The sequence below is a fragment of the Ursus arctos genome, unplaced genomic scaffold (assembly GCF_023065955.2).
Source record: "Ursus arctos isolate Adak ecotype North America unplaced genomic scaffold, UrsArc2.0 scaffold_30, whole genome shotgun sequence".
In the NCBI taxonomy this organism is placed as follows: Eukaryota; Metazoa; Chordata; class Mammalia; order Carnivora; family Ursidae; genus Ursus; species Ursus arctos.
The window spans coordinates 8,237,817-8,257,712 of record NW_026622986.1 but is presented as its reverse complement, the minus strand read 5'-3'; the positions used below and the strand labels follow the sequence as shown (position 1 = coordinate 8,257,712).

Here is a 19,896-nt window from a genome sequence, read left to right as displayed (position 1 = left end):
TTTTTATTTCAATGACTTTCAGTTTATTGGTTCTTTCTTTTATTAGTGTTGACTCTAAAAAGTCATCATTGAATTCAAGGTAACCTAGATTTTTCTTGCATGCTATCGTCTGTAAATTTTATAGTTTGGCATTTGACATTTAGACTCATGACCCATCTTGAGTTGATTTTTGTGGAGGGTGTAAATTCTGTGTCTAGATTCTTTTCCTTTTCTTGGCAAGTAGGTATCTAGTTGTTCCAGCACCATTTGTTGAAAAGACGGTCTTATGTTCATTGTATTGCCCTGGACCTTTCACAGTTAGTTGAGTATATTTATATGAGTGTATTTCTGGGCTTTCTATTCTGTTCTATTGATCTGGGTTTGTTTTTGTGTTTGTCTTTTGGGGTTTTTTTTTTTTTTTTTTTTTTTTTTGGTCAGTAATACCATACTGTCTTGATTACTATAGCTTTATAGTAAGTCTTAAAGTCGGGTAGTATCAGTCCTCCAATTTCGTTCTTCTCCTTCAATATTGGGTTGGCTGTTTTGGGTCTTACCCCCCTCCATATAAACTTTAGAATTAGTTCATCAGTATCCACAAAGTAACTTGCTGAGATTTTGATTGAAACGGAACCAAATCTGTAGATCAAGTTGGAAGGAACTGGCATCTTGACAATATTGCAGCTTCCAATCCATGAACATGGAATATCTCTACAAAGATTTTTAAGTTTCAAGAAAAATACCACTTACCAGAGGTAGTATATGTTTAATCACTTCAAAATCAAAATAGCCTTAAAATGCTGTATTTGTATATCTTGACAACTTTCCCAGATAAACATCTGATATACCAGCCTTTATATCAGTAGCTCATCAGTGTTCTCGGAGACTCCTTACCTCCCGAAGTCCTGGCATCCGTGTTCACTAGTGCAGGGGCTCAGAAAAGAAAACAGAGCATTACAACAGCACACACATTCTGTCTAAGTGGACCATTTGTCTCGTTGGTGGGCTTTAACATGCATTTCCTTCTTCCTCACATGCCTCACAACTGTACCAGAAGAAGATTTCCCTGTGTTCCCCTCCCTTCATCTTAGTTGCTGGTAGCTGGTAGCAAGACCATGGTTAGTTTGAGGTTTAAGCCCAGTTGAGATCTTTCTCTGTGTGTGGTTCAGGCCATCGAAGGCTGTGTGCACTGACGAGGGACTGAAATCACTGAAGGATGGAGCAAAGCCACGATGCTTTAACAGTACACAGAATTCTATATGGTGGTAGCAATTTTGAAAAGCAAGAAGTACTGATTTGTCACTTTATTTCTTCTACTTCATCTATGCTCCTATAATTTCTTTAGTTTAACTAGATGTGAATAAGATTAAAATTTAAAAGCCAGATCACAGTATTTTCTATCCGTGAAGCTCTCCAGTTGTGGAAGAAGTTTACCCTTAAATATGTACTAATCCTAGGAAAGCATGTTCGATTTTCTCTCTCTTCTTGCATCACCTCTCTGTGTCAGCAACATGTGGGCAGATTTGCAGTGTGCATTCTTAGGAGGTTTACAGAAGCAAACCCATCAGAAACGCTGCAGTAACCTGCAAACATTCTTGCAGATGCCCCTTTGTCTGACTTCAAACTGTGTCCTACCAAGTCCCTGTCCATCCCTAAGACCTGCCTTCCTTCCCAGCTGTTTCACTGCCTTCTACACACACACATGCAGACACGTGCACACACACGCACACAGGTAAACACACAGATGCTTATTCCCTCCCCTCGCTCGCTGTTTCCATCTCTCTGTACCACATCCATGGGATCTGCATTTGAAAGAGTGGAGGACAGGTGGGGTAGGACTTCTATGCATATTCTGCCCCAACTCTCTTACTATTCCAGTCAATCCTAACCATCATCAGCTAAACCTAGACAAGCCTGGAAAACGGCACAATGCTTATTATAATATATACCATGTCCTTCTCTAAACAAGGAAAGAAAAACTTAGAAGGGAAAAACAAGACAAGACAATAATGAAATTTAAAGTGAAAAAAAAAGTCAATGGACAAAGATGTGTAGCTTGTTCTCATATTTTGAGTTCAAAAATTTAATAGCAGCTTGTGAGAAATTGTATTCATCTTTTCAGTGGATAAATAAGCTGTATATCTCTTACTCCATTAAAGAGCCATCTGAAGTCAGAGGAATTAGGGACCCTAAACCAATTTCATTAAGTAGCAGCGTTAAGACAGAGAGGCAAAAACCTTTATGTTTAATATTATCATTGAGAGGGGAGTAAAAAAGAAAGAAAAAAAAAAAAAAAACTCCCTGACAAAGATCTGGCAGACAAGCTTTAAAGCTGTGTCATTCCTGGGCTCGTCGCTTCCCCGTTCTTGCAGCAGCTCCCGGGGAATCCGAGCGCTTTGGGAAATGGAGCTGTGGATTCGGGGATGCCATTTTTTTGAGTCATGAACTACACCCCGCCACCACACCCAAGACTGGAGATGTGTTACCAAGTTCAGCAGAACTAGCGATGTCTGGATCTTTGGAGGAGCAAACTTTCTTGGCACTTCGTATGTTTTTTCAAAATATTTTAAGCCAAGTGCAATATTGATTTGATTAAAATTCAGTCCTGAAACTCCATTTTCAAAGAAAATGCATTATCTTTTTTTGGAATTTGATGAGGTCTTCCCGGCCAGTCAACCTCAGAGTTTATATAATAAGGGTATTTGATTCAGAGACTTACTTGGAGTTTGGGGTCATCTCACCAGTCATAAGTGGAAAAGTGAAGGAAAAGGGTTTTTAACTTTGGGATAATATTTTATTTTGATAAAATTTAAAACTTACAAAAAGGGGGCGTGATAGGGCTCTCTCACATACCCTTTACCACAGCCACCAACTGTTGGCATTCGCCTGCTGCCCCCGCTCCGGTCTCCTGTCCTCCCTCCACCCTGTGCCCACCCCCACTGCTGACGCCCCCCTTCCCCTTCTGTCTCGTACACACACACACGATATACATCGGTGGGGCTGCCCTAACAGAATGCTATAGACTGAGTGGCTTAGAAACAATAGAAATTGATTTCTCACAGTTCTGGAGGCTGAAAGTTCAAAATCAGGGTGCCTGTAGATTCCATGTCTGGTGAGAGCCCGCTTGCTGCTTGTAGAGGACCATCTGCTCACCGCATCCTCACGTGGTGACTGTCCTCACATGGTGGGACGGGCAGCGGAGCCTTCTGGGGTGTCCTTTATAAGGGCTCTACTCCTCTTCAGGAGGGCTCCACCTTCCTGACCTAACACCTCCCAGGGGCCCCACCTCCTAAGACATCACACTAGGGATGAAGTTTCAACATATGAAATTCGGGGCACGCAGACATTCGGTCTAGCTCACTTCCGTGACCACAATACAGTGAGGAAGAGGAGGAAATGTAACGTTGATGCAGTGTTTAATCCACAGCCCATTTGCAGCTGTGTCCATTCCCCTCCAGCCAGGTCCCTTCTAGCCCCCACCCCACCCCGTCTAGGATCTAAGCCAGGCTCAGGCCTTGCCTTTGGTTGCCATGTCTCTTCAGGAAAGGGGTTTTTCACCTAATATAAATTACCAAGGATCTCAAAATCAGTTCTGGCTCTGATGGCTCTGTAGACGAAATCTGTAAAGGATTCATGAACTAGAGGGTGGAAAAGTCCACGCTCATGGCTTAACCCGAATGTGGCCGGTGCAGATGTGGTTTTCTGCACATCTCTCCTGGAAAGGAGGGAAAGAACCCTCTCCTGTATCACCCGCCATCATTCCAGAACTTGAGGAGGGTGAACTTTGCCGATCTTTACTTTCTTGCTGAATCTAGAAGGGTTTTTTTCTGTTGGTCAGTTAGGGGAAGTCAGTTGGACGGCCTTCCCCTTGGGGCTCTGCTGGTTTTCTGACTGTGGTCGGTGGAAGGTCTATGATCACCTTGACCTTTGCTGCGTCTTATCCAAGGGAAAACTCCTAACAAGGGAAGAGGAGCTGGGGAACCCTCCAGAAGAGGTTAAGGCGAGCTCATCTGTAGTGTGAAAGCAAAGCGCCAGCAGGAACGGCCCGCCGCAGGTCTGAGAAGGGGCCGAGGCGAAAGCGGAGCACAGGGCCAGGAGGCCCGAGCAGCTTCAGAGTCCCTGTCTTAGGAGCGACCTTGGGGTGGACAGCGGAGCAGGCAAGGGACGCTCCTTCTGCTCCGGGGAGGAGGCTTCTCCTCTCTTCCTTCCTCAGCACCTGCCCCCCTCTCCCTGTCCTGTGCTCCCTGCCACGTGATAAATTTTAAATTGTATCCAAGTAAAAAATTATCCAAAAATTAAAAAGCCCTTTTCTTTCATTTCTCCCTCATGATTTGTGCCTAATTTGACCCTAATTCCAAGTAACTCTGAGAGGGGTTGGTAGTGAGAGGAGAGACAGCGTGGAGGGGAAGGGAAAGCGAAGTCTGCCCCACCAGCCTTGAGGACCTCCCACCCTGGTGTCTCCCGCCAGCATCACCCACACACTCTGTCCCCGGCACACTCCTTCCCCTCTGCTGACCCCAGCACCCTGTGCCCGGTCCTCCACCTCTTCCTGCTGCTCCCCCTCTTACCTCAGCGCAGTCCTGTCCTAGCTCCTCCCCTCTCCCGGCCTCTCTCCGTCCCCTAAGCCTCTTGCTCCCAGGCCAGATCAGTTCACCAAGGCCTTAGAAACCGAAGAGGCAGTTATCTCTAGAACCCCAATTAGAAGCTTTTGAAAGCAGATTTTGAAAGCAGAAATGTTAGTCTGTATGTAGGTTATGTCCATAGCACGATTCATCTTCAGTGTCAGACACGCTGGGACCCAGAAGTCCCTTCCAGGGGCTGACCTGCTTCCCTAACTGCCCACGTAACAGTCTCGCCTAGGAGAAAGCGTGTGGAGTTCCAGAAAACCTTCTCGTGGCACACCTTATTCCTACTCTGCTTTCTCTCTCTCTCTTTTTTAAAGATTCTATTTATTTATTTAACACAGAGAGATAGCCAGCGAGAGAGGGAACACAAGCAGGGGGAGTGGGAGAGGAAGAAGCAGGCTCCCAGCAGAGGAGCCGGATGTGGGGCTCGATCCCAGAACGCTGGGATCACGCCCTGAGCCGAAGGCAGATGCTTAACGACGGCGCCACCCAGGCTCCCCCCCTCTCTTTTATAATTGACCATGGTCCTCGTGAAGTGGGTGAGATTTTCTGGATGGACCATGTCTTTTGTGAGAATAGATGGATAAAATTTCCTAATCAACTGAGTTTAGCTAGCTCGGTAAAACTGAGCAACTTCTAAATTGATGGCATGAAGAGAGTCTCTATTTTTGTTTATTTTTACAAGGTATCATTTTGGTGTTCCAGTATTCCAAACAAATGGGTGAATAAAAAAAAACTCAAAGTTTTAACCTAAAGGTTGGGTGTCGTTGGGGATCTCTCAGCGAAGCTGGAAGTCGGGACGCCAAACCTCTTGCAGCTAGAACAGTTACGGACATTTTGGGAGCGTGTAACGGTCCTGTTTGTTGCCTGCTCTTGGGCTCACAAGATGCTACATGCTGAGGTTCACGTCTCTCTCATTTCCCTGTCCCATTTTCTCCCTGGCACGCTTTATAAACAGCGGGTCACAGAAAGTCGAGAGAGCCAGATGACTATCGAGGAGAGGAAGCACCTCATCACTGTGAGAGAAGAAGCCTGGAAGACAAAAGGCAAAGGAGCGGCCAACGATTCCACCCAGTTTACAGTGGCCGGCAGAATGGTGAAGAAAGGTCGGAGTGCGCGTGCGCGCGCGCGGGGGTGGGGGCGGGGCGCATGCGCGCGCGGGGGTGGGGGGCACAGACGCTGCGTGTGTGCCGCATGGGCACGTGTGAACAGGTGCGCATGCGGGGGGAGGGCACGCGCTCCGGTGCCCACGGAGGGGAGGATGGCATGTGTTAACTCAATTGAAAAAATCAAGCCATGGTCTTTTTTAGTTTTTACTCTTATTGAAGTTGTGTAAATGTTTTTTGGGACAGATTCTGTGAGCTATTCCTCCTGAAAACGTTTTCTTCCTGATAGCATCATCTTCATGTAGGAAGTATAATTCAATTAGTCACATTTCAAAATTTAGCCATTTGGAAGTTGAGCATAGGTTTCAAAAGCAATTGCAAATCTTCTAACAAATCTCAGTCCTTTCCCATAATTGCATTTAAATTATTTTCATTTTCTTGCCATCTGGCAATCGGTTAACCCAAATAAGCCTTTGTCAATGAAGAACGAGTTTATGTCTTCCCTTTTTTAGAGTAATTCCTAGGTCCCTTTCCACCAAACTGGAGTTTGCTGGCTTACAAAGCCCTATTTCCAGATAGGTTTTAGTAGATGTTTAAAAGATGTGTGCCGTTCTGAGGAAGTGGGATTCCCTGCAGACAGCCATTTCTTTGCCGCTGAGCTCTTAGAACTGACAAGAAGCCAGGATTGAAAGATTTATGAAACTGACCAATGTCTCACTTGGTCAGTAAAGCTGTGAGGCTCCGTATCCAGTGGGAAATGGTTAAAACCTGGGATTCCTTCATCACCTATATGCATATACCTTCATTTTCTAAGGTATTGTTTAAAACAAATTTCCTGAGTGAGTGATGAAGGTGCTCACGTGCACTTGAGCCATCGTATGTTGTCATCAGCTTTCCCAGTTCGTGCTTCTCTTCCCGGGAAACCTTTCAGGGTCCTCATTTATAAATAGTGCCTAACTCATTGTAGGTGCAAAATAAATATTTGCAGAGGGAAGGGAGGGGAAACCCTGAATTGTGATTAACTCAAATCTGGGTGGAAGAAAACAGAAGATAATTTGCTCCCACCAAATGAGGTACTAGTTGCGTATTTTCTTGATCAGAACACAGACCTGTATACTCATGTTAAACAACTTTGGCCTCTGCCCCATCCCTGTGTTAACAAAAGCAGACCCTGCGACCTACGCTGGTTACATACTCAAGCTGGGAACTTGAACCAGAGTCCCTATCTTCCTGGACGTTTATCCCGATAACCTTTTACTTTGGTTTCTTTCTTCCTCTTCCATCTTAAAAATTACTGTTTATTTGTAAGCAGGCCGTTATTACCAAATACACTGCCCTTGTCCGCAGTGATGTCAGAGGAAGTGGGTTTGCTCTCCTGCCGTTTGGAGAACAAGGTTAGAGAAGTTCTTATTCCCGTGGTGCAGGAGTTTGCGTTCACAGTGCTTGAGCAAATCCAGGATCTTTATGTAACAGGTGCTATATATGGCTTGCTCAGGAAATAATTTTCTTATACTTTTAATCTCATGAAGAAACTGCATCCTGTTCTTCTATTTTTTATCACCTGCTGAGTTACCTGTTTCACTGGAATCAGTTCTTTCTGGTTGGCAGTAACGTGGCAGCCAGCGTGCCGCGCTCCCACCCTGCAGAGCAAAAGAGCCCCCAAGCCACAGCCCCACAGCCGCAGAGACTTCTCGGCTCAGTGCGGTGCTGCGTTTCAGCCCTGATTTTCATTCCCTCGCTTCCTGAAGACGTTTTGATGTTCCTAGAGCGTACCTAACAGTTAGTACCCTAGTTCCTGTGGTAGTCCACGATTGTTCTGAAAGTACTCAAAATATGCCTTTGAACAAGGGAGCTGTGCAAATGTCTCTGAAGAGAGGAGGTGACTGGCTTTTGCAGGTAGAATTCACTGAGAAGACGTCTGGGGAGAGCTTTGTTTAATAGTGTTGTGTAATTTAAATCGATATGCCCTCCACCGTTAGGGAAAAACGCTTGCCTGTAGTTGGGAAAGACAAGGCCCACCCCTGGGAGCTCTTGCACGTGTCGCGGCCTGAGTGGGCAGCAGGGGGCGCCCTGATGGTCCAGAAGGGCCAGAGTTCTCCAACCTTCAGAGTCAATGACCTCAGTGCTTAGGAACTCTTCTGATGTCTCCTGTGCATCCTTTTAGTAGGTGATGATTTACGGCACCTGTGCCGCCTGTGATACCAGGTTTTACTTTTTTTTTTATAATATTTTTTTATTACATTATATTAGTCACCATACAGTACACCCCTGGTTTTTGATGGAAAGTTCCATGATCATTAGTTGCGCGTGGTGCACTGGGTGTTATACGGAGGTTTTACTTTATTATCTTTCAAGAAAGTTTGCTTTCTCACCGATATAAACCCTTTGCAGTTTTGGCAATTGAAATAAATGTTTTAATTTTTATAGATACCATCAAACGAATATATGTACCTATTAAGAAATACTTATAGAATATTGCCTAAAACTGAGGTTTTAAACCACATTTCAATACTTTGCTTTAAAAGTTTTACGCTATTTATTATACATCCGTCTCCAGCTAACAGGAGGAAGGAGCAGAGCGATTCATTCATTTATTTTTCCTAGTAACAATAGTGAGTTACGTGTGTTCTCCAGATGCTGTTCTTTGAGGGATGCGTCAAGTGGCAATGTCATCTAACGATTTCACATTTACTGCAAATGAACATAAAGAACATTAACAACTCATTTTGTTCTTTGTAAATGCACTAGTTACTCTCCTTTGCAATCCCTTCTACTTAGGTGAGGGGAAAAGTACTTATCTTTATCTTTATTAAGGTTTCTTGTTCCAGTCAGTTACCCTCTCTTTGCTGGAATGCCTTTCTTTCCTATGTCCCTAACCTTTACACGGTTAAAAGATTCCCTACTCTGCCTTTTTTTTTTTTTAAGATTTTTTTTATTTGTCAGAGAGAGCACGAGCAGGGGGAACGGCAGGCAGAGGGAGAAGCAGACTCCCCGCTGAGGAGGGGGCCCCATGCGGGACTCCATCCCAGGACCCTGGAATCATGACTTGGGCCAAAAGGTAGACACTTAACCAAGTGAGCCGCCCAGGCGCCACCCCCCCCAGTCTGCTTCTTGATAAATGTGTGAAAGCATATAGCTAGTTCCCAGCCACAGGTCACATGGATACGACCCTTCAGCAATCATAAATGAATTTGAATGTATCCTTTTCTGTGTCTTTCTTCTGAAAGGTTAGTAGTCCTTAAGTTATTACTCAATAAAATCACACTCTTGATTGATGCCCCCAAAAGCCAAACTGCCCCTGCTTTGTCTCAGCCTGCAGGAGGTCCCCAGTGCCAGGGGCCACTTGGCAGCTGGTGTGACACAGCCCATCTCCACATCCTCTGTGGGTTGTGGTGCAGATGTACTTTGCTCACCGTGAAGGGCCTTGAGGACTCACAATTCTATGTGTTCAAGTATATTCTGACGCATTATGTACTCTCCTGTTCTAAACGTGTTACAGGCACGTTTTCTCACCTGTCTTCACTGTTCATTTTGGAGTGGCAGCCTCTCAGCCACTGTAGTCCTTAGAAACTAAACAAATCTATCTACGTCTGCAGTTGTCCCGTGGAGCCACGATGCCTGCCGAATGTACGTGTGTGTGCACGTGCATGCGTGTGTGTAAAGTCCATACGTTGTAAAGCCTACATTAGGACTGATCGAGATCCACAGGGTCCTGGGGATTTCCGGAAGCGATCCTGGGGTACTAACTAGCTCCTCTGACGTTCTGCAGGTCTGGCATCACCCACGGCCATAACTCCAGTAGCATCTCCTCTTTGCAGTAAAACAAGGGGCACCACACCAGTTTCTAAACCCTTGGAAGGTAAGTCACCGAGGCACCCGATATGCCCATGGGTCTAAGACCAGAAGAGTCCCCGTGGCGCTCTCTCATGGATGGTTTCCACTTGCCTAGATATCGAAGCCAGACCAGACATGCAGTTGGAATCGGACCTGAAGCTGGACAGGCTGGAAACCTTTCTAAGGAGGCTGAATAACAAAGGTACAGACCAGAAGCCGGGGGGAAGCTTCGGGGTTCGAGCTTGTAGCACCCGGTGAATCATATTTCAATGAGTAGCTAAGGAAATGTAAAAACAAAACAAAACAAAAAACAAAAAAAACCCCTGCTCCTCTCTCGAAGTCTCTAAATCGCAATTCTGATGACTTTTTCTCCTCAGCTAAACTGTCGTCTTTCTGTTTGACGTCACCGATTCATGGTGAACGCATTATCTTTGTTACCATTTTTAAAAGGAAGTCAGGAATGATTAGATGACCCAGGTCTGATGCACGCCCTACTGTGCTGGATTGGGGGCCTCCACTAAGATTAGTTCCTGACTCTCAGTCTTCAGGATGCCACAGAATCAGGACTGGGAACAGTAACTTCGCTTTTATACTTGAAAGCAGATATTACACAAAATTGACATGATCTCGCACCCGATGAACTCTAAATTGTATATGTCAGTTTCTTTTTTTTTTTTAAAGATTTTATTTATTTTTTTGAGATAGAGAGCATGAGCCAGGGGGCAGAAGCAGAGGGAGAAGCAGGGTCCCAATTGAGCAGGGAGCCCGACGCGGAGCTCCATCCCAGGACCCTGGGATCATGACCTGAGCCACCCAGGCACCCCTATCTGTCAGTTTCTTTTTTTTTTTTTTTAAAGATTTTATTTATTTATTTGACAGAGATAGAGACAGCCAGCGAGAGAGGGAACACAAGCAGGGGGAGTGGGAGAGGAAGAAGCAGGCTCATAGCAGAGGAGCCTGATGTGGGGCTCGATCCCATAACGCTGGGATCACGCCCTGAGCCAAAGGCAGACGCTTAACCGCTGTGCCACCCAGGCGCCCCTGTCAATTTCTAATAAGGTAGTTAGATGACATATTGGAAGTGATTTCTGAATAAACGTCGAAATAAATATTTCAGTACAAAGATCCACAAAGTATACAAAGTAAAGGAATAATATGCAGAACTGTGTCATCTCTTAATAGAAATGTCCAGTACTTGAGGGACGCCTGGGTAGCTCAGTTGGTTGAGCAACCGACTCTTGATTTTGGCTCAGGTCATGATCTCAAGGTCGTGAGATCGAGCCCCGACATCAGACTTTTCGCTCGGCACAGAGTCTGCTTGAGGATTCGCTCCCTCTCCTTCTGCCCCTCCCCCCACTTGCATGCACACGCGCTCTCTCTCTCTTTCTCTCTCAAAATAAATAAATAAATCTTTAAAGAGAAATGTCCACTACTTGAAACTGATTGAATACTAAGCACTGGGAGTCGCTGCCGTTGACAGTGACCTCCTAATAGGTTGGAGATAATGTAGACAGCCGCTTTATACCAGAAACATAAAAATGTAGTATAATAATGAAACCGGCAAGGCAAGGAGTTCAAACAACTCAAAGCTTATTACCTATATGCAGTGGTGGTCTAGCTCAGCGGGTCAGGAAACGAATCCAGCTCTCCACCTGTTTTCGTTAATGAAGTTTGTTTGGCACGAAGTCACACGCACTTGTTAATGTATCGTGAAGCACTCAGAGCTGAGTGCCTGCAACATAGGCCATTAGCCTCCCACGCACAGCCCAGAATGTTTACTATGTGACCCTTTCCAGAAAAAGTTTTTACCAATTTCTGATCTAGAATGAGGCTGAGGCCATTTCTGCCTCTAGTAGTCAAAGGAACCAGTTCAGAAATGCTTGGTGGGCTTTCGTTGCCTCCCTCTCTCCTACCACCTGTGTGTGTGAGGTTTTTGCAGATGGACAGTCCTTCCAGGGGGAGTCAAGGAAGGCCCAGGAAGCATCCAAGGACCTGGGGCATCACTATCATGTTCTCTGCACTCCTGGAATGTAGGGGGAAAATAATTTTGAAGATACCACGAAGTGTAGTTGGGGTAGCGTTTTGACACAAATCTGATGTCACGTACTCGCTCCATCTGTTCGTAGTTGGTGGGATGCAGGAGACGGTACTCACAGTCACTGGCAAATCTGTGAAAGAGGTGATGAAGCCAGACGACGATGAGACCTTTGCCAGATTTTACCGCAGCATGGATGACACCGTGCCGCGAAGCCCCGTGGAGCTGGACGAGGATTTCGATGTCATTTTCGATCCTTATGCCCCTAAGTGAGTTATTTCAGTTTCCATCTCTCACCCACTGAGAAAGGCTGATTCCTTGGTCAGCCGCCACACGGTACCTCCACAAGGACCTTCCCTCGCTGCCACCTCCTTCTGCCATAGAACTTCCTTACAGACACATGATGATTCTCCAGAGCCAGACACGTGGGGTGAATAAAACACGCGTGCTCCAGAGCGGATGTGCGCACGGGTGGAAGGTCCGTGCACACAGCGTGTGCCACGGATGTTTGCCCTGGCCCATTAAAGTAATGCCACTGGACTTTTCACATAATTGAATATTGTTTTGCAGACTTTCAGATGAACATAAATTTAGCCAGAGATCTCTATACTGTCTTTCATCTGACATATTGAACTCTTACTTGTAACTGTGAAAAATATTTGGATCCCATGGGCTCAGACTCTTACAACCAACTAGAAAATCAATAAGGCATGTTACTTAACTTACAATGATGTATGAAATGAATAGATCTGAGAGTCTTCTCAGGGATGCCCACATGTCGCTCTTCACACAGGATATGACTAAACCGCATAAGGAGAGCGATTATGGCTTTAGGATTCCAGGTGCCAGAGACAAATCCAAGTCAAACTGACTTCAGCAAAAGAAAGGTGTGGAGGGACTTAAGGTCCACTCTGAAAAGTGCAGGTGCGAACTAGGTTCCAGAGGCTTCTCAGAATGAGGTCTCTCTCTTGCCTGTTTTCCTTTGGGCTGCTTTGCTGCGGCCAAGCTGCAAGCATGCGGCGGACGATGGCCACCCCAGCGTGGATGTTTCCGTACCTACTTGGCCACTCCAGCACGGGCAGCTTCTCTTCTCAGCAGTTCCTTCCAGCACAAGTTCCAGGCTTGATTTTCTAGGGTCCAAGCCCAGCCCTGAAGCAATCATTGTAGCCAAGGGACTAGAAGGTGCTGGTTGGCCAGAGCTGGTCTCTGGATGCCCTTCAGACCAGTGTCAAGGTTTTTTTTTGTTTTGTTTTGTTTTGTTTTGTTTTGTTTTGTTTTACCGGAAGCCAGGGAGAATATATGTGGGGCAGGCTCTGCTCACAGCCATGAACCACATTTGTCTATTCCCCGCAAATTTATCCGAGAGACTGTCTCTTCCAGAAGACTGTGGGGTCATCATACATTTTCCTGTAAGCTGCTCCAAATATATTTTTTGCATGTATCTGTTTTTTCAGTTTTTTTCAATTTTCTATCTTAAAAAATGAACAGTTTGCCATTTCCCACCTTTAAATGAAAGTTTGTGTATTTGCATACACAATTATTTCTCCCGACCCAGATGTCATTCCTTCAATCATGATCGCTGTAGCTATATGTGCATATATTTATACACACACTCTCACACAGAGGACAGTATTATACAGAACAGCACAGAGGCTGTTGGAAATTGAGAGCAGGAGTGGAATCTGTCAGGAAACTATGTGACTGGATCGAGCACCTCCCCGTGTCTTTCTGCCCCCAGAGAGTCGGGGGAGCTTATGGCAGTTATAGTTGGCTTCTTGGACCTACTTTGTTTCAATATATTCTTCAAAGCAGTGGTTACTTTTCAGAAATGCGCAAAGGGTCGAGAGGAGGCTGGTTGCGGGGGAGTTCCTAAGGTGTCTGAAAACCAGTTGTGTAAAAACAAAGTTTAGTCTGGAGGAAAGAGAAATCGAGAAGCAATGACTGGCTGTAAATTCTTGAAGGGCTCGCCAGGGACTGAAGTAGACGTGTGTACTATTCCAACAGGAGAAGCAGGAAGGGTCCCTGGGTGTGATAAGGGTGGGGAAGAGCTTCCTACCCTTCGGAGCTGTCTGGTAGTGGAATGTGCTGCCCCTTGAAGCGCCAGATGCACTTCCAGGGGGAGACCACAGGGCATGGTGTGTGGGGCTGGGGGCCTCTGAGATCTCAGACTAAACGGGCCTGAATCCCCATCTCCCAGATTCTATGTCTCCATGTCAGGGAATGGCAGGCAGGAGGAAGAGTTGTAAGACTTACAACGAAATCAGGAAATAAAATTGTAGAGACTGTGATTTCAGGTCAGAGACCCCCAAATAAACCAGGCGTGGACGCTATGTAGACCAAGCCTACAACTCCACTTTGCTGCCCAGGTTGACCTCCTCTGTGGCCGAGCACAAGCGTGCAGTGAGGCCCAAGCGTCGGGTGCAGGCTTCCAAAAACCCCTTGAAAATGCTGGCAGCCAGAGAAGATCTCCTTCAGGAATACACGGAGCAGAGATTAAACGTGGCCTTCATGGAGTCGAAGCGGATGAAAGTAGAAAAGAGTGAGTATGTGGAACCACCATCCTGCCTCTTTGTTGGGGTCTGGTGATGAGGTGGTTTTCATCATCTTTTTCTGCCTTGCTAAGGCCAATCATGTGCTCAAAAGACACTCACCCAATAAAACCGAGGCGTTTGCACCCGTACGCGCGCCCCTGCCTGGCATGGAGAGGCTTTGCGCAGAAATTCCCAGAGCGTGGAGCATCTGTTCACTGGGCTCATTTAAATTACCCTGTTTTGCTGAGTTTCCTTTCAAGAGATTGGAGGAGAAGGATGCTTCTGGGCTTCGTAGTTCACCCCATTTTCAGCTCTGTAGGGCCCAAACACAGGAATTCCTGCAATTAATCTTGTTCAAGAGCAAATCATTTGATCTCTCATGAGAAAATGTCCCAAATTACTGCTTCGCCTAATCCTAGATTTTCATATAATTAATTAACGCATAAACCAGTGCTTTCCAAATTGCTTTTGACAGGGGAGCCTCAGGAGCCTCGGATTGGGGGACGTGGATTGGGTAGCATAGGGGCCTTGGGGGAGAGGTGGGGAACAGGTAGCTCTGTGCCCTGGTCCCACTTCAGGCTAAGCCGCTCTGCTCCCCTCAGCCTGATGAGGTGGGGTTCCCTCGTTCTGACACAGTGGGAGGTGGAGGTAATTAGGGCATGCACCATCTTGCTAGCTTGAACATTCTTGCTACAGTTCGTGTTTTCCTTTAGCGCTCACACACGTACTTCCGAACGTTTTTCTTAGAAATGTAGTGTTTACATGAAGTGGTTGAGTCTTTTCGTTATAACTGATTGACTAAGAAAATACATTTCAAAACCGCTATGCCATACGAACTGTCATGTAGCGTAAGACCCTAATCCCAGCAAAATCATTTTCCGAATTTCTCTGTAGCACAGACATATCTTTAAAACAATCTACTGAAGAAGTAAAGGCTATTGGCACAAACTTTAGGTCTTTTTCCTCTACCTCCACTTTTGGGGGCTTGGGGATGGCTTTGTGATGAGTCACACGTACACATTTGTTGGTGCACGTGGAAAACCCAGCATCGTGTTATGACAGTCTTAACTCTGAGAGCAGAAGACCTCAAGAGATACCTAGTTGATCACTTTGCCTCCAGGAAAAAGGTTAGGACTAATCCATCCCTACAAGAGTGCCTGCTTTTCTGCGTATAAAGACTTTTGTTGAAAGACATCTCATGGTCTTCCTTGTGAGTGTGTTTGCGTTACCATCTATGCATTGTTAGGAATTCTGTCAGTTTTCAGTGGAATTGCAACACGTGTGTCCAGCTCCTGATTTTATACCAAAGTAGCTGGTGCACATTGTCCCTCGATTCTTGGCCCCCTGCAAGGTGGGGTGTGACGTGTGGCCACAAGCAGCCGATACTTGCAGTACGGAGTTAAGTCCTGGTACAGTGGCTCAGCATTGAACCGCATTGTCAATCAGACCTGAGGATGTCCTCCCCCTCGGGATTAACTTTCTAAGAAAAAGCCAGTCGATTATGAATCTCTGATGGTGAACGCTGTCATTTCACCTGCCCATCTTGCCCGCCCCCCATTGTTTCCTTATTCGACCCTCCCAGTGTCCTCCAACTCCAACTTCTCCGAAGTCACTCTGGCGGGTTTAGCCAGTAAAGAAAACTTCAGCAACGTCAGCCTGCGGAGCGTCAACCTGACGGAACAGAATTCCAACAATAGCGCCGTGCCCTACAAGAAGCTGATGTTGTTACAGATTAAAGGTACCTAGGGCCCACGGGGAGGAGCCACACGTGGATCAGGGCTTTTAGTCTGGTGACGTCGGGAAGCCTGAATGTAAGGGGGAGGGAACACATGCTTTTCGAGAACCTGCTGTGTGCTGGGCGCTCTGCTACCTCCTGTCACATGAGCTTCACAAAACTCCTGTGAGGTGGGAGATGGTAAGGCCTGGAGAGGTTGGTCACGTGCCTGAGGTCATGGCGGCTGTTGAGTGGCAGAGTCGGATTGGAACCCAGGTCTCTTCCCATTCCAGAAGCTCAACTTCTGCGGCCACCTCCCCTTGCTCCCTGAGCTCTGCTACCACACTGTCATGAAGTTCCAGATGTCCCCTAAGTCCTCATGGGGGCGCTCTCCACTCAGTTCTCCTCGCTGAGGTGAACAAGGCCGGTGTGGGCCTGAGGCAGAGAGGCAAGCTCTTTTTTTTTTTTTTTTAATTTTTTTTATTATATTACGTTAGTCACCATACGGTACATCCCCGGTTTCCGATGTAAAGTTCGATGATTCATTAGTTGCGTATAACACCCAGTGCACCATGCAATACGTGCCCTCCTTACTACCCATCACCAGTCTATCCCATTCCCCCACCCCCATCCCCTCTGAGGCCCTCAGTTTGTTTCTCAGAGTCCGTAGTCAAGCAGAGAAAGACAATTATCATATGGTTTCTCTCATCTATGGAACATAAGAACTAGGATGATCGGTAGGGGAAGAAAGGGATAAAGAAAGGGGGGTAATCAGAAGGGGGAATGAAGCATGAGAGACTATGGACTATGAGAGAGGCAAGTTCTTACAGAAGGAATCCAAGGAAAGCAGAGGCAGATGAAGCCGACCTGGATTTCCACTCCAGCACCGTCTCTGTCAGTAGCAAGGGAGACGACCAGAGAGGCCATGGGTGTGAGGAGAGCCTTCGCTGCCTCCGAGTGGCAACTCTAGAGAAATCATCAAGAGGAAGCTGGATGGAATATCCTTCACGGAGGGTGTCCCGTGTGTTTCTGCATGACCACCGGCCTTTTCAGTGCATTCGGAGGACTAGTGACACGCACAAAGAACCAATGTCTATTCCCAGGTTGTGACCCAGAGATGACACTATCAGTGTGACTGTGGAAAGGCCTAAATCAATAGTCATTCAGGAGAAGGTGCGGAAAGCAGCACAGAGCAGTGCTTCCCTCCGAGCTGATTCCCTCTAAGGCTGCCCTGGGTTTAGTGTGCAAACTCCAGGAAGAAGCAGCTGTGGGAAGGCATGCCCTCACCTGCAGCATGGCTGGCAGGGGCTAGGAGATGCAGCAGGTGGGCTGAGCACAGAGAAAGGACAGGAGATGAGTTAAAAGGGGGAAAGGAGCACATTTGCTAACTTTCCTGGAGGCAGAAACTTAATCCACACATGTGCTGTAAAAGGACCCCGTGGTGGTCCTAAGACACACGATGACATTTAGGAAAGCACTAACAAGGGAGAATAATCTAGAAGGCCATCACTAGAAACTCCCTTCTACCACTGTGCGTCATGGAACAGATAATGGTAGACGAGAATCTTTAGAATTGCAAGAGTCTGTAGCAGGGGGGCTTCCTGGTCCTTCCTGTGGCTTGGAGAGTTCTCCTGTCTGGGAAGATGGCGACCCTTTGCCTCCTGCCTTACAGGAAGAAGACACGTGCAGACCAGACTGGTTGAACCTCGAGCTTCGTCACTCAACAGTGGGGACTGCTTCCTCCTGCTCTCTCCCCATTACTGCTTCGTGTGGGTAGGAGAGTTCGCAAATGTCATAGAAAAGGCAAAGGTTGGTATCCGAAAATAAAAATTGTTCAGTTAAGCATCTCCTTTACACACCGATAGAATGTTCTACTAGTTGCTAGGTCTTTACAAGGCTTCTCAGATGCCAAATGTTTCATTCACACGAGAAGGGAGAGGCAGTATTTCTTTTGCTGGATGTCTCTCAAACAAGCATTCGTTAGGTGCTTGAGTGGGATGTTTTAGAAGGATTATGACCTCTCTCGCCAGTTTTTAAGTCCTATTCTCACTCCTGTGTGAAAAAGGAACTGGCACATCACTTCAAAGCCATTTATCCCAGGTACCTATGAAATGCTGCTACAGGTTTATTGAATGAGAATCTCATGGGCAAAAGCCCAGAGAATGGGTATTTTTCCGGAACTTCACGAGTGATCTATTGAATTTGAAAATAAAGAACTGTTGCTCTAGAGAATTGTACCCCTTGATCCTTGAGTTCCATTCTCTTGACCTTGCTGAAAATACCCAAGAACCGGTGCCTGCAGCCCCTGTGGTCGCATGGTCTTCCTCCAGAGCCGCCATTTTTGGCCTCCGACTTCAGTATGTGCCGTCTGCCTCCCCACAGGCTCGTCTGCCTAGGTAATTGTGCTCCTCCCTTTCCCTAGGCCTCCGAACTCGCAAGTTTAATTCAGACAAAGAGGGAACTTGGTTGTAGAGCTACCTATGTCCAGACTATCGAAGAAGGAATTAACACACACACTCATGCGGCCAAAGACTTCTGGAAGCTTCTGGGCGGCCAAACCAATTACCAGTGTAAGAGTTTACTGTATTTCAGAGAATCGCGAGACTTTTCTTATCCCCTACGTCATTCTTCTAAACCAGCCACTTTTCAGTGTAAAATGTCATACTGTCTTATTGTTCTCCCAAAGCTGCTGGAGACCCAAAGGAAGATGAACTTTATGAAACAGCCATAATTGAAACAAACTGCATTTACCGTCTGATGGATGACAAACTTGTCCCGGATGACGACTACTGGGGGAAGATTCCCAAGTGCTCCCTTCTGCAGTCAAAAGAGGTACAGTACGTGGGCACCCCCTCGCCAAGAGAGCGCTTTGCACGGGGCTGCCCAATAAAATCGATCAGAAGTGCCTGAGAAACGCTGGCCAGGGGTCATGCCTGTTGTTGAACAGTGACGTATTTTTAAAGGATATTGTGAATCCGAACCATTACTTCATCTTAAATATGAGCATAGAGTTCAGAATATCGTTCGGAGGAGGCATGGGTCATTGAAGGCTTTCTGTTTTAGGCAAAATGTAAATTTTCTTTTTCTTTCTTTCTTTTTGTATTTTCTTTTGTATTCTTCTTTTCGTATCTGTACAAAGTGATGGATGTCAGCTAAACTAAATTGTAATCATTTCACAATACGTGTAAGTCAAGTCATTATGCCCTTATACCTTAAACTTACATTGTGCTGTGTGTCGAGTGTATCTCAATATAACCAGGGAGTAAGATGTAAATATTATTTACACTTGATTTTCTTAGCACTATCTCTTGATTTTCTAGAAACCTTCAATAAAATTTTTTCAGTCCTTAAGTTTCAGGAATAATAGATGCATGTTTATATAATTTGGGTTTGCCAAGTAATATACTAGGTTTTTTTTCTCTCATCCTGGTAAATATTTACTAAATGCATACATTGTCATTACCATTCTGTATTTTATAAGTATTGCAGGAAAAGTGGAAGACGCAAAAGAACCTTAAATTTCACAGAGAGAAGAGTATTAGAAAGAATGGCATCCAAAACTGGGTGGATTGCATGACACACATGGGCATTTAGATGGAAAAACAAAATCACAGAAAAGAAATAATCAGGAGTAATTTTAAAGAGAAGGTACAACTGAACGTAGTTGGGAGTTGGGTAGGATTTGGATTGATGGACCTGAAGAACTTATTCTAGGAAGAAAGAGTTGAATAAACCACTGGCATGGAAATAAATAGCATTACATTCACGTATTCACTCAGCAAACCCATAGTAAAGTCCTGTAAATGTAAGTACTGTGTGGTCTCTGCCCTGGAGGGTGCTGGAACCATACAGAGGGGAGACCACCTCACTGGTCCTCGGGGCCTGGCATTTAAGAAGTGGCCTCTGTATGTGCTAAGAGAATGAAAGAACAAAGGAGGGAGACAGGGAAGAAGAAGGGAAAGAAGGCAGGTAAGTCTTCTATGAATCAAAAGTGCCAGGGAGTTTGAGAGTTGAGGACAGGATGGAAATCACAGCGCCAGCTGGTCACCCGTCTCACTCCGTCAGTACAGACCCT

General features: G+C 45.9%; 1 protein-coding gene across 17 annotated transcripts in view; it reads left to right on the top strand.

The window, feature by feature from the left end:
• Window positions 1-19,896, top strand: part of SVIL (supervillin) — a 232,382-nt gene that overhangs the window by 191,616 nt on the left and 20,870 nt on the right. For all 17 annotated transcript variants that reach the window (XM_057304683.1, XM_057304684.1, XM_057304681.1 and 14 more), the window contains 9 exons: window positions 5,560-5,707; window positions 9,477-9,566; window positions 9,657-9,743; window positions 11,668-11,845; window positions 13,943-14,115; window positions 15,690-15,845; window positions 17,494-17,630; window positions 18,244-18,391; window positions 18,508-18,653. In XM_057304683.1, the coding sequence (XP_057160666.1) occupies window positions 5,560-5,707; window positions 9,477-9,566; window positions 9,657-9,743; window positions 11,668-11,845; window positions 13,943-14,115; window positions 15,690-15,845; window positions 17,494-17,630; window positions 18,244-18,391; window positions 18,508-18,653 (1,263 nt within the window). The remainder of the gene's footprint in view (window positions 1-5,559; window positions 5,708-9,476; window positions 9,567-9,656; window positions 9,744-11,667; window positions 11,846-13,942; window positions 14,116-15,689; window positions 15,846-17,493; window positions 17,631-18,243; window positions 18,392-18,507; window positions 18,654-19,896) is intronic.